At 52.6% G+C, this 11816-nt stretch overlaps 1 protein-coding gene across 5 annotated transcripts; it reads right to left on the bottom strand.

Moving 5' to 3' along the window:
• Window positions 1–122: 122 nt before the first annotated feature.
• On the bottom strand, window positions 123–10733 carry UBE2L6 (ubiquitin conjugating enzyme E2 L6). 5 transcript variants are annotated; one of them, XM_070487805.1, is made up of 4 exons: window positions 10461–10733; window positions 7199–7294; window positions 2994–3180; window positions 123–2255 (listed from the first exon to the last, which is right to left on the bottom strand). In XM_070487805.1, the coding sequence occupies exons 1-4, from the start codon at window positions 10485–10487 to the stop codon at window positions 2089–2091; spliced, it is 477 nt and encodes a 158-aa protein (XP_070343906.1). In that variant the 5' UTR covers window positions 10488–10733; the 3' UTR covers window positions 123–2088. The 5 variants fall into 5 exon arrangements, with proteins under 5 accessions (XP_070343906.1, XP_014683316.1, XP_070343905.1 ...); XM_014827830.3 differs by having other exon boundaries at window positions 123–1042; window positions 10461–10721; XM_070487804.1 differs by lacking the exon at window positions 10461–10733 and adding an exon at window positions 9873–10121 and having other exon boundaries at window positions 123–1042.
• Window positions 10734–11816: the final 1083 nt, after the last annotated feature.

The raw sequence follows: 11816 nt of genomic DNA on the forward strand, positions 1-11816 counted from the left end.
CGGGTGAGCCATCAGTTCACAGGAAGGAGGGTCACACCTTTTGCTAGATGGCAGCTAAATCCCCAGCTCACCTCCTCCTGATGAAGCCACTGCAAGCCCTCCACAAACACTCAGCCAGACTCCGCAATTCATCTGTGACTTTAATGGCTAGACAAGCACATGGTTTCTGTGGCTCCCCCTGGACTGGAAGCCAGAGGGGACACTCCTCCCAGCCTGAAGCCTGGCCCTCAGGAACTAGCCACCTAATGGGATGGCAAGTGGTTAGAAACCATGTGGTAAGATTTCTGGCATGGAGACTGTATTCTTCACTTTGTGGAAGAGAAAAGGTTTAGCGCCTAAATCTATGCACGTCCATCCATAGTCCAGCTGATTTCGATTAGTCGATCAACAAAGCACTCACTTGTAAATATGATGCGCTCCATATGCACTGCCTCCCACCCCCACCCCAACTTCCCTCTGCCCCCTGACACCTGGGCCCTGGGGGGACTCTGGTTGGCTGCTGGGTCCGCTTCCCGCAAGCTGGCCTGGAAGGTGACCTGTGTCTCTCAGATGGAGCAACGAGTGAGCCCAGGATTCTCACACTGGAGAGCACCGGAGAGCTGGCCTGTAGCTCTGCAAACCTAAACTGCCCCGGCTCTGGGGCAGAGAAAGGGAGTGGGGGAAGCACACCTGTGGCCAGGTGAACCCCAGAGAAGGTCCACACCCCACACACACGTATCCGCGGCCCCTCCCCGACCCCCCACACAAACGAATGACTAACAACCCAAGAAGGGAAAAGTGGAAAAGATGAGAAGGGAATGGGCCACCAAGGGGCTCTGACCCCTAGTCCATGAGGAGTGTCTGTCCATCACACAGAGAGGAGCCGGCACGGGGAGGGGTCAGAAGCAGAGTTAGGAGGGTCGGGCCTCTCCAAACTGCAGGGTGAACTCTTCGGCCTCCCTGTGGAACAGCTCCGGGTCCTGCATCAGCAGGTCAGCGAGTCTCACCCGAAGGGGCTGCCCCAGGTCTGGTGTGTTCACCAGCACGTTGAGGGCCTCCAGGACTGGGGAGAGAGACCACATCAGAATATCAGGATGGAGAGAAAAAGTCCTGGGAAGAAGGTGATGCTGCCTGCTCCCAGATCCCCCTGAAATGCCACACTCTCTCCCTGGGGGACCCCCAAGGAGGTTCCATCTCTTGGGATGACTCTACGGCCAAATCAAACACCCCTCGCTTTCTCTGCTGATGATGCCCAAAGGCCTGACTGGTTGTATCAGTGCTTTTCAGACTGCGTCCCACAGCTCCAGAGAAGCTTCCCATCCTGGGGGTGGGGGAGATACACGGGGCTTCTAGGTCCCACCCCCTCTCCAGCAAGAACCACTGTTTTTCTCTGTTTGATATTAGGATTCCAAATAAACTTGTATTTGGGAAAAAGGGTTCTGAGGCTGAAGATTGGAAAACACTACTGCCTCATGGTGCTTATCTTTCACAGGTGCCCTTGGGAACCCGGCGAAGGCAGTGGCCCATGTCCCCAGCAAGGGCACATCCGCATATGCACGGCATGCACTTCTGAGTTAAGAGCACTTCACAGAATCCCTGAAGCTCATCCAAGGACCACTCCTCCTCTCCAGCCCAGGATCTTTACTTTCAGGGTTAAGAACTCCTGAGCTGGTCCAGGGGCACACTGATTACACCCATAGGCTCTACAGCTCATTGTCTAATATGGTAGCCACTAGCCACATGTGGTCATCTAAATTTAAATTAATTAGGATTCACTACAGGGGCCAGCCCGGTGGCGTAATGGTTAAGTTTGCGCCCTCCACTTGGGCAACCTGGGGTTCGCTGGTTTGGATTCTGGGCACGGACCTACGCACTGCTTATCAAGCCATGCTGTGGCAGGCATCCCACATATAAAAAATAGAGGAAGATGGGCACAGATGTTAGCTCAGGGCAAATCTTCCTGAGCAAAAAGAGGAGGATGGGTTGCAAATGTTAGCTCAGGGCTGATCTTCATCAAAAAACGAAGAAAAGGAAGACACTGAATAAAAATAAAAATAATAAACTACAATTAAGAATTCAGTTCTTGGGGCCGGCCCTGTGGCCCAGTGGTTAAGTTCGCACGCTCTGCTTCCGTGGCCCGGGGTTTCGCCAGTTCAGATCCTGGGCGAGGACATGGCGCCGCTTGTCGGGCCATGCTGAGGCAGCGTCCCACGTGTCACAGCTAGAGGGACCCACATCCAAAAATACACAACTGTGTACGGGGGCTGGGGTAGGGGCTTTGGGAGAAAAAGGAAAAAAAAAAGAATTCAGTTCTTCAGTCACATTGGCTACATTTCAAGTGTGTAATGGCCACACGTGGCTACTGACTATGGAATAGGGCAGTGAAGCTATTGAACATTTCCACCACTGCAGAAAGTTCTGCTGGACAGCCCTGCTCTAGGGTCAGCCAAGCCTGGCTTGGAATCCCAGCTCTGCCACTTGCCAGCTGCACGACCTCAGGCAAGTGCTTCACGTCTCATACGCCTTGGCATCCTCATCTGTTAAATGGGGCTAATGATAGCACCATCTCAGGAGGATATTGGGGGGATTAAATGAAGCTGATGTGTGATGCTCTTAGCACAGTGCTGAAAGTGCTTAATTACCTGATGTGTATGATCACTATTAGCCCCTCAACTGTCATATAGGGCACGGAGCCCTGGAGAGGAACAGAGACTTCACCAGGGTCCACACACAGAGCACTGGGCCTCCTTATCCCAAGCCCTTCCCTCTACAGCCCAGCTACTTATCTCTCCCATGATTCATAGCAACGTTGCTCTGTCACACCTGCCCAGGTATCACAACAGAGCCAGAAGCAGGTGAGCCAGCCCAGGATCTCAGGATATATCCCTTCTATCTGATGGCAGCCTCAGCTGAGAGCCACAATTTTTATCTCCTCTCTTGGGGCTTTTCTAACTCAAAATCAGTCCTGTAACCCCAAGTATTGGTCCCTCCCTTTAAGCAAGACCCAGCCCCACCTTGGCAGGTCTTGGTGCAAGGCTTCCAGTTCTCATTGCTGATGATGGGCAGGCACACCTGTCCGTCACTGTCCACGTTGGGGTGGTAGATCTTGGTTGTGAATTTCACCGTGGGGGGCCTGAACGGATACTCCTCGGGGAAGTTGATGCGCAGCTTAAAGGCCTTGAGGTTGTATGGCGGTTTCTCCTGTGCAAGAGAAGGGGTCAAGCTCTGTTCCGAGATGTGGCAGCTCTGAAAAGATCGTTTTCCTCCCAGGGCCTTGGTCTAGTTTCCCCTCCTCCCCGCCCCCACTCCAGGATCCCAGGCATCCTCTGCTCCACTCCTAGGAAGAATCATGAACGGGAACACAGACGGTACCTGCAATCATTTGGCAACTGAGTCATGGACTAGTGGAAGAGTGGAGTCCAAAAGAACACTGGCCTGGGAGTCACAAAAGGTGGATCCTGGCTTTGCTATGTAACTACGAGCCAGCCGCCTCCCATCTCTAGGGCTCAGTTTCCTCACTTGAAAAATGGGTAAAGTTTGACTGGATGAGCTCTAAGGACCATCTCAGCTTTAAAGTCTTTCTGGGAATTATAGAAAAGGAAGACAGACATCCTCTCTTTGGAAGCCGTTAGCAAGTACAGCAGAACATCATTGCTCGTGGGGGAGGAAATGGAGAAAATGAGGCAATCATAAGAAGTCAGGGGCTTGGGAAGGTAAAATGGTGCAGCTACTGTGGAAAACAGTACGACAGTTCCTCAAAAGTAATTAAACAGAGGGGCTGGCCTGGTGGCATAGTGGTTGAGTTCGTGTGCTCTGCTTTGGTGGCCAAGGGTTCACAGGTTTGGATTCTGGGCGCAGACCTAGCACCACTCGTCAAGCCACACTGTGGTGGCATCCCACATGTAAAATAGAGGAAGACTGGCACAGGTATTGGCTCAGGGCCAATCTTCCTCTCACACACACACACACACAAATTAAACAGAGAATGACCACATGATCCAGCAATTCCACTTCTGGGTCTATTCTCAAAAGCACTGAAAGCAGGGACTCAAACAGGTATTTGTACGCCCATGTTCAAAGCTGCGTGATTCACAATAGCAGAAGGTTGAAATGACCCAAATGTCCATCAGGGGATGAATGGATAAACAAAATGTGGTACATCCAAACAGTGGGATATTATTCAACCTTAAAAAGGAAGGAAATTCTCATACATGCCACAACATGGATGAACTTGGAAGACATTCTGCTAAGTGAAATCAGCTACACAAAAAAGAACAAATATTGTATGATTCCACCTCTGTGAGGTACCTAGAATACTATCAAATTCATAGACATAAAATAGAAAATTAGCGGGGGGGCTGGCCTGGTGGTGCAGCGGTTCAGTTCCCACGTTCCGCTTTGGCGGCCGGGGTTTGCTGGTTCGGATCCCGGGTGCAGACATGGCACTGCTTGGCACGCCATGCTGTGGTAGGCGTCCCACATATAAAGTAGAGGAAGATGGGCACGGATGTTAGCTCAGGGCCAGTCTTTCCCAGGAAAAAGAGGAGGATTGGCAGCAGTTAGCTCAGGGCTAATCTTCCTCAAAAAGAAAAAAAAAAGAAAATTAGTCCCCAGGTGCAGAGGGGAGGAGGAATGCAGTTAGTGTTTAATGGGGACAGAGTTTCAGGATGGGGAAAGGAAGAAGTTCTGGAGACGGATGGTGGCGGTGATTGCACAACAACGTGAATGTACTTAGCACCACTGAACTGTAAACATCAAAAAGGTTAGGACGGTAAATACTGCCGTGTGTGTTTTACCGTAAATAATTAAAAAACAACTTGGGGCTGGAGCCACTGAAGGCTGCCAGGAGCCAGCGGAAGACCCTCCGGACTTTCGGCAACCTCAAGACTTGCCTGGGCACCTACTCCGTGCCGCACTGAGCTAAGGGCTTGACACACATTAGCCCACGCAGCAGAGTGTAGGGGTCACATGGACTTTGGAGCCACCCTGCCTGAGTGTGAATCGTGGCTCTGCCACTCACTAGCTGTGTAACCTTAGGCAAGTAACTTAACCTCTCTGTGCTGCCATATGGGAATAATAATAGACTTCTTCATATGGCTTCTGTGAGGATTAAATGAGCTGCTTTCTGTTAAGGGCTTAGAATAGGGCCTGGCACGTGGCAAGCGCTACATACGCGTCAGCTATTATGGTGAGAATTACGAAACTCACGACTGTGAGCATCTCCATTTTCAGTCGAGGAAACTCAAGTTCAGTGTATGTAAGGAACCTGGCCAGGGCCACAGTGGCAGTTCTGGGTGGGACCCCAGCGCTGTCGACTCTACAGCTCTCCACATGAGCACTATTCTACACCCGAGAAGGGAGGAGACCCAGAGCGGCGGTGACCCCAGCGCAGAGCACATGGGCCTTCAGGCTGGTTCCAAAGCTCCAAGCCCTTCCAGAACCTTTGTTATGGAGAAGACAGGACAAAGACAGCCAGAATGACATACGTATTTAAGTACAGAGTCAAGGCTTTAAGAGAGCTCCCCTTCCTTAGCAGAAGGCAAACGGAAACCATAGCAGTTGTGGGTGTGTCTGAGATAAGAAGTGGGGCAGCTAGTGGTCAGATAAGAAAATGTCTCAGCCTTTATGTTCTCAGCAATAAGAGGAAGCTGGGACCTGGGAAGCAGAGACAAGGCCAAGGGTGAGGCCTCAGAGAAGGATGGGGAGTGTGTGTGTCCTGTCTGCAGGGGCTGCCGGCTGGGCTTCCAGGGTCTTAACGGAGGAAGGAGGTGGCAGTGCCTGGAGCCGAGAGCCAGGGAACCCGCCCCAGCTCTGCCTCAAGCTTGCTGTGCGGCTGTGAGCGCCTCTAGGACTCCGTCTCCTCATCTGTAAGATGAAGAAGTGGGACCAGACAGAGGGCTTCATACTGCACTGCAGGCTCAGCGGAGAAAATCCTACTTCCTTCTAAGTTCTGGGTTAAATAAAGCATTTTTACTTTTCTCCCAGGCCCACCACTTTATTCCGTGTGATCTTGGACAAGTCACTTAACCTCCTAGGCCTCCATTTCCTCAACTGTAAAAGGACGATGACCTCCCTCATGGGGTGGTTGAGAGGGTTCAATATGACCTCATAGGGGCCGGCCCAGCAGTGTAGTGGTTAAGTTCAGCACATTCCACTTCAGTGGCCCAGGGTTCACCGGTTCGGATCCTGGGCACAGACCTATGCACCTCTCATCGAGCCATGCTGTGGTGGTGTCCCACACAGAAGAGCTAGAATAACCTACAACTAGGATATACAACTACGTACTGGGGCTTTGGAGAGAAAAAAAAAAAAAAGAGGAAGATTGGCAGCAGATGTTAGCTCATGGCCAAACTTCCTCACCAAAAAGCATACCTTAAAAAAAAAGAAAATATCTTCAGTCACTAATAATTAGATGAAAAAAATAAAGATTTTGCACTCTGATAGGTCCTTTGGACTACTGCCTTCAAAGGGAGATTTTATCGAGATGATATCTAACAGCAGGGAAAAATCAGAATACCAGAGATGAGTTATCTGTGTTGGCATATGGAGCAATAATTTTCTGAAACATGATCTTTAAAAGAAAACAAGATATATTTTAGGTCTGAGGGAGCAAGTCCTACCAACTGTGGGAAACAGGAAGTTGATCCCTACCCCTTGACAAAGGTCCAAGAGATCTTTTTCCTTGCTTTTTTTTTGATGCTGTTCGTCTGCTGAAGCTTCTGTGGGGGGCTTGGTTGAGGAAGGGGCTGCTGACTAAGTCCCAAAGTCTTTTAGCCCCTTCATCAGCCTGCCTCGACCTCAGAAGAAATCGATCCAGAGAGAGACTCCCTCTACCAATAATAAACTCCAGTAAAAAAAAGATTCTCAGGGCCAGCCTGGTGACGCAGCTGTTAAGCGTGGACGTTCTGGTTCGGCGGCCCGGAGTTCGCCAGTTCAGATACCAGGTGTGGACACAGCACTGCTTGGCAATTCATGCTGTGGTAGGCGTCCCACATATAAAGTAGAGGAAGGTGGACACAGATGTTAGCTCAGAGCCAGCCTTCCTCAGCAAAAAGAGGAAGATTGGCAGCAGATGTTAGCTCAGGGCTAATCTTCCTCAAAAAAAAAAAAAAGATTCTAATACAGGGAAAATTCTTGCCCAGTCCTAACTAACCCTCCCTGCCCAGGCCCCTGGCCTAAGTCACCCTAACCCAAGGCCATGATCCCCATGGACACTCACAGGCAGGAGGAGGGCATGCCACACCAGGACGTCGGCATCATCGCTGAACAGGTCCCGCAGGTACCTGGGAAGCTGCTTCTGAAGATCCTCCAGCTCCTGCAGGGGGCACAGCGAGCAGACAGTGGGCCCAGCTTCCCCTATTCAGCCCCCTCCCCTATCCCAGAAGCAAGCTGTCCCAAGTCTCAAACAGGGCATCCTAGGGACAGAAGCCCCCAAAGTCCGAGCCCCGATTTACTAAGTGTTTAGGATATGTTGGCACGGTGCTGAGCACTTTAAGTGAATTATCTGATCTTAGCCTTATCACAGCTCTGCAGGAACTAGGTGGAGGGAAGACGAAGGTCTCTGCTTCCAGATTTTACAACTTGGGAGTAAAGACTCTTGGGAGCCTTTCTCCTGAAACTGAGGTACTTAAGCTCCATCCTCTCATCCTCCTAGGAGTCATGAGGTCCTAACTCCCTCCTTTCCTTCCATAGCATCCACTGAGTGTCCAGCATGACGACATGCCCTTACAGTGCTCAAAGCAGAGTGGGCAGCAAAGACATCACCCTGTCCCTGTCGGTCTCCTCCAGACTGGGGCTGGGGAAAGGAAATGACTCAGGCGGACCACAGCAGGGGAGAAGTCCACACACCGAGCAGGGAAACAAGCGGACAAGGTGGCCCAGTCATCTGGACATCACTGAATTCTCCCTACAACCCTTTCCTGAACATCCACTATGGACACGCAACTAAGACAGGGCCCAGCCCCTGAGAACTTCATTGGAGTCATGGAAGAAACATCAACGTGATTATGTGGACGATGCGTGGCTACATAACAGGAAAGGAGGGGGCAGGGGAGCAGGAAGGCTTCGCAGAGGGTGACACTGTGAGCTGGGCCATGCCGCATAAATAGGAGCCCACGCTGCAGAGGAGCAGAGAGGTACCAAGGCAGAGGCCCAGTGAGAGCAAATGTGCACAGTGTGTCCCACGCAAGGTTAACAGTTATTACAAGAAAAGGGTTCCATGGTCAAGTACGTTGGGCAACACTAGGCTAAACAGATTTCTTTACTGCAGGACCTCCCAAAGCTTTACTATCATGTATCTCCAGGATGTGAGCCCACAGCATGCAAATTCTTCTTCTTCTCAAATATATTTGACCAAGGAACTCCTCTCTGCCTTTTGGGGTCCATCCTGTGGGACAACAGACCTCTTTTTTGGGGAAAAAACAACAGATAAACAGACATTCCAGGGCAGGGCATATTCCTCTGGAACACACACAGGTGTAAACCAGTGGTTCTCACCCAGGGGTTATTTTACCCCCTGCCCCATCTGGCAACGTCTAGAACCATCTTTGGTTGTCACAAGTTGGGGGAGTGCTATTAGCCTCTAGGGGGTAGAGGCCAGGGATGCTGACAAACATCCCACAAAAACTTATCTGGCCCAAAACGTCAATAGTGACAAGGTTGAGAAATCCTAGTGTAAACAAAGGCAGAGAGAGAGCTCTCCAAATGCAGTCCACAGCTGGGGAGGGGCCTTTAACACTGTGCCCCATCTGACCTTTCTCTGCCCCCCAACATAGAAACACACCCCATCCCGTTTCCTACCTCCCAGGCAATACTCCATCTCTGTTCTTACCAACGAACTGCTTCTCGCACCTTCTGCCCAGTGTCTCTCACCTCTCATTTACCTTTTACCCCAAACTAGAAGCATCTGCTACTATAAGTCATAGTTCTAGTGTCATCCATGACTCTTTGGCAAGAACAAAGGCCCAGGTTGAACAGAGAGGCTCCAGAATGGACATTTCCCGACTTCACTATAACTAGGATCACCTGGACTTCATCTGTTACAGATGAGTTCTGCCAAAACTTTCCGCAAGCCTGAGGATGTTGAAACCCGAGCTAGGACACACAGCTCTTTCAGAGAGGCCGGTTAGGAAATCCCCTGACTCAGAGGAACAGAAAATGAAAGCACAGAGGCCACTGAAGGAACCTGCGGGTTGGAGCCCCACCCACCTGGGCTCAAATCCCAGCCCCGTCACTACTGACTGGGTGACGCTGGACAACTAAGTTATTCTCTCTGAGCCTCAACCTCTTCATCTGTAAAATGGGGGTATATGACTTATCTCACAGGGTTGCTGGGAGAATTATATGAAATAACTAATGTAAACGCTTAATGGTGCCAGTGGAGTAACTGGCTCCTGGCTCCTTCCCACTGGGCTGGAAACACTCTCTGCCCCCTTTTGCTGCCAACCTCCAGATTTCAGTTCTTCTGGGCTGAGCCTGCTCTGGGGGCCCCAATCTGAGATGATCTTCTTCTCAGAGGCTTAGGCTAGCAGGCCCTCCTTCATCCCCCTCAAGCTTGCCCCTCACTCTGCACCTTGGAGGGGCACTTCTGAGAGACTCAAAGCCTGGAGGGTGTCAGACCCACTTCACTAGGATTGCTCGTCCTTCCCCCTCTATCTCCATCTCCTGGCTGCACCCCAGTCCTCCAAACTCCCTGGGTTTTCCCACCTCCTGGGGGAAATCGCCCCCCTCCCCATCCTTCCAGATCTCATTTCAAATTGTGTCCCTGATTGGAATGAATGCCCAACCACGGCAGGATTCTTGTTCCTCTCTGCCTCCCTACCTCCTAGAATGGCAGCCAGCACACAGTAGGCATTCAACAACATTTGCAGAAAGAATGAATGCATGCCACCTACTGCAGGACACCTCCAGGTCCACCTTGGCATCTTTTCCTCCCGAGAATACCCAAAGAACCTTGCTCTTGACTCCTGCTCAGCATCCCATACTTCTCGGGCCTCCGATGTAGGTACCAAATTATGGGGCGGGCAGTGGGCTGTTCCAAGGCAAGAACCTTGTCTTGGTTATCTTTGTTCATAACCCACCCACCACCACCCCCAGCAGAGCCCCTGGCTCCAGGAAGACGCCAAGGAACCCTTCCAGCATCTGAGACGCAGGCAATTGTTACCACAAGTTTCTGGCAGGAGAAATGAAACTGAAACCAGTTTGGGGGGAGCTGGCTCATCCCCATCCCCGCACAGCTCAGGGTGCCAGCGACACCCCCGCCTGATGTGCCCCCCCCTCCCAAAACTCCAGCTCTGGCCTCTCTCGCAGACCCATGCCGCCTCTGGGAAGGGGGCGTGGATGACAGGGTTTCAGCCAGCCCTGGTACCCAGACGAAAGCGCTCGGAGAGCGGAGAGCGGAAAGCCGGGGGAGGGATGGAGGGAGGAGGGAATGGGAGGGTGAGGGGAGCCAAGAGAAAGGGGTCCTCCTACAATGCAGTTACCTTCGCCACCCGCTTGCTCGCCGTCATCGCTCCGCGGACTCCAGCCACACAGTGCACTGGCCGCGGACTTGGGGCGCCCCGCCCCAGGGACCCCGCCTCCGGGAGCCCCGCCCACTCCCCGCGCCACCAGCGCGGGCCCGGGGGCCGTGCAGACCTGCTCCCCACCCGCCCGGCTGGGACTAGGGGCGGCCGAGGGGAGAATGAGCCTGGGCCCCGGCGCGGTGGGCTCGTATCCCCGGAACTCGCGCTCTTTGTCGGGAGCGGGGTGGCCCGTGAGCGCGCGGCTGTGCCGGATCCCTGCGGCCCGCTGGGGGGCGCCGTGCGCCAGGCAGCGAGCGCTCGGGGGGCCGGAGTCCGCGCATCCGGGTTCCCGTTCCAGCTCCTCCGCCGGAGGCCGCGCCGGGGGCTCCTCCATCTCCATGAGCCACCTCCGCGCCGCCCCAAATATACACTCGCCCTAAATAAATACAGGAAGCTTGCAGTGCAAGCGCAGCTCCGCGACAGGTCGCTCAGCGGCCTCCACCATCAGACCGCCCTAAGCCCCCTCCTCGAATTCCTGGAGCCCCCCAGACAAGTCACTTCCCCTCTCTGGGCCCAGTGCCCCACGTCTAAAAATGGATGGGGACCGGCGTAAACTATCCCCCCTCCGAAGACCCCTCCCTTGGCCTCTTGGGATCCTTTGTGCTGTCAAGCGTTTGGTGGTGGTGGGACTAAAGGATCTTTCTCCCAGATGGCTGTTTGGTGCAGGGCACCGCAAGGGGAGCTCTGTTGGACCCAGTCTCTCTTGCTTTGGGGGTTTGGTCGACCATTCGGTTCTTCATTAGCTTTAGCCTTTAATAAGTGCCTACTAAACGCCCATTTAGGAAACATTGTGCCAGGGGAGCCCCAAGACAAGCCCCAAGGCTTCAGGAGCCTCCCTTATTTTACCACCGGTCCATTACAAACTGCAGGCCTACTGTGTGCCCCCCCCCCCCATAACCAGGAATCTCCACCCCTCCGTGCAAGGGCAGAGACCCCTTCCCCCAGCCCAAAGCTGAGGCCACCGCGGAATAGCAGCTCCTGAACACGGAGCAGCATCTGAGGAAGAATCTCCGAGTACTAATGCGGCTCCTCGGCAGGACCGAAGCCATCTTCTTCACCCCACACCCCTCAGCCCAAATAAGGAAAGAAATCAGCGTATTTTGAGTTCTGAACTCACTCCTCCATGTAGTTTTTGTCTGAGTGTCTTGGAACCAAATTACTTCTTTGCTCAGATGTGGGATGTATTTGCAGAATGATTCATTCTAATCCAATCTCATCAACTTTACCTGGGCATCTTTTACAGGCCAGAAATGAACAGGACACCGTCCACAGTCC

This window comes from Equus asinus, chromosome 17 (genome assembly GCF_041296235.1).
Source record: "Equus asinus isolate D_3611 breed Donkey chromosome 17, EquAss-T2T_v2, whole genome shotgun sequence".
Taxonomy (NCBI): Eukaryota; Metazoa; Chordata; class Mammalia; order Perissodactyla; family Equidae; genus Equus; species Equus asinus.

Bases quoted from the DNA above. Each gene is read 5' to 3' on its own strand.
- UBE2L6 (XM_070487803.1), bottom strand. From the start codon at position 8,857: ATGAGAGGTGAGAGACACTGGGCAGAAGGTGCGAGAAGCAGTTCGTTG. The intron at 7,295-8,809 runs GTAAGAACAGAG...TGCCCCCTGCAG, and splicing joins GTGCGAGAAGCAGTTCGTTG to GAGCTGGAGGATCTTCAGAA. The intron at 3,181-7,198 runs GTGAGTGTCCAT...TCTCTTGCACAG, and splicing joins GGCATGCCCTCCTCCTGCCT to GAGAAACCGCCATACAACCT.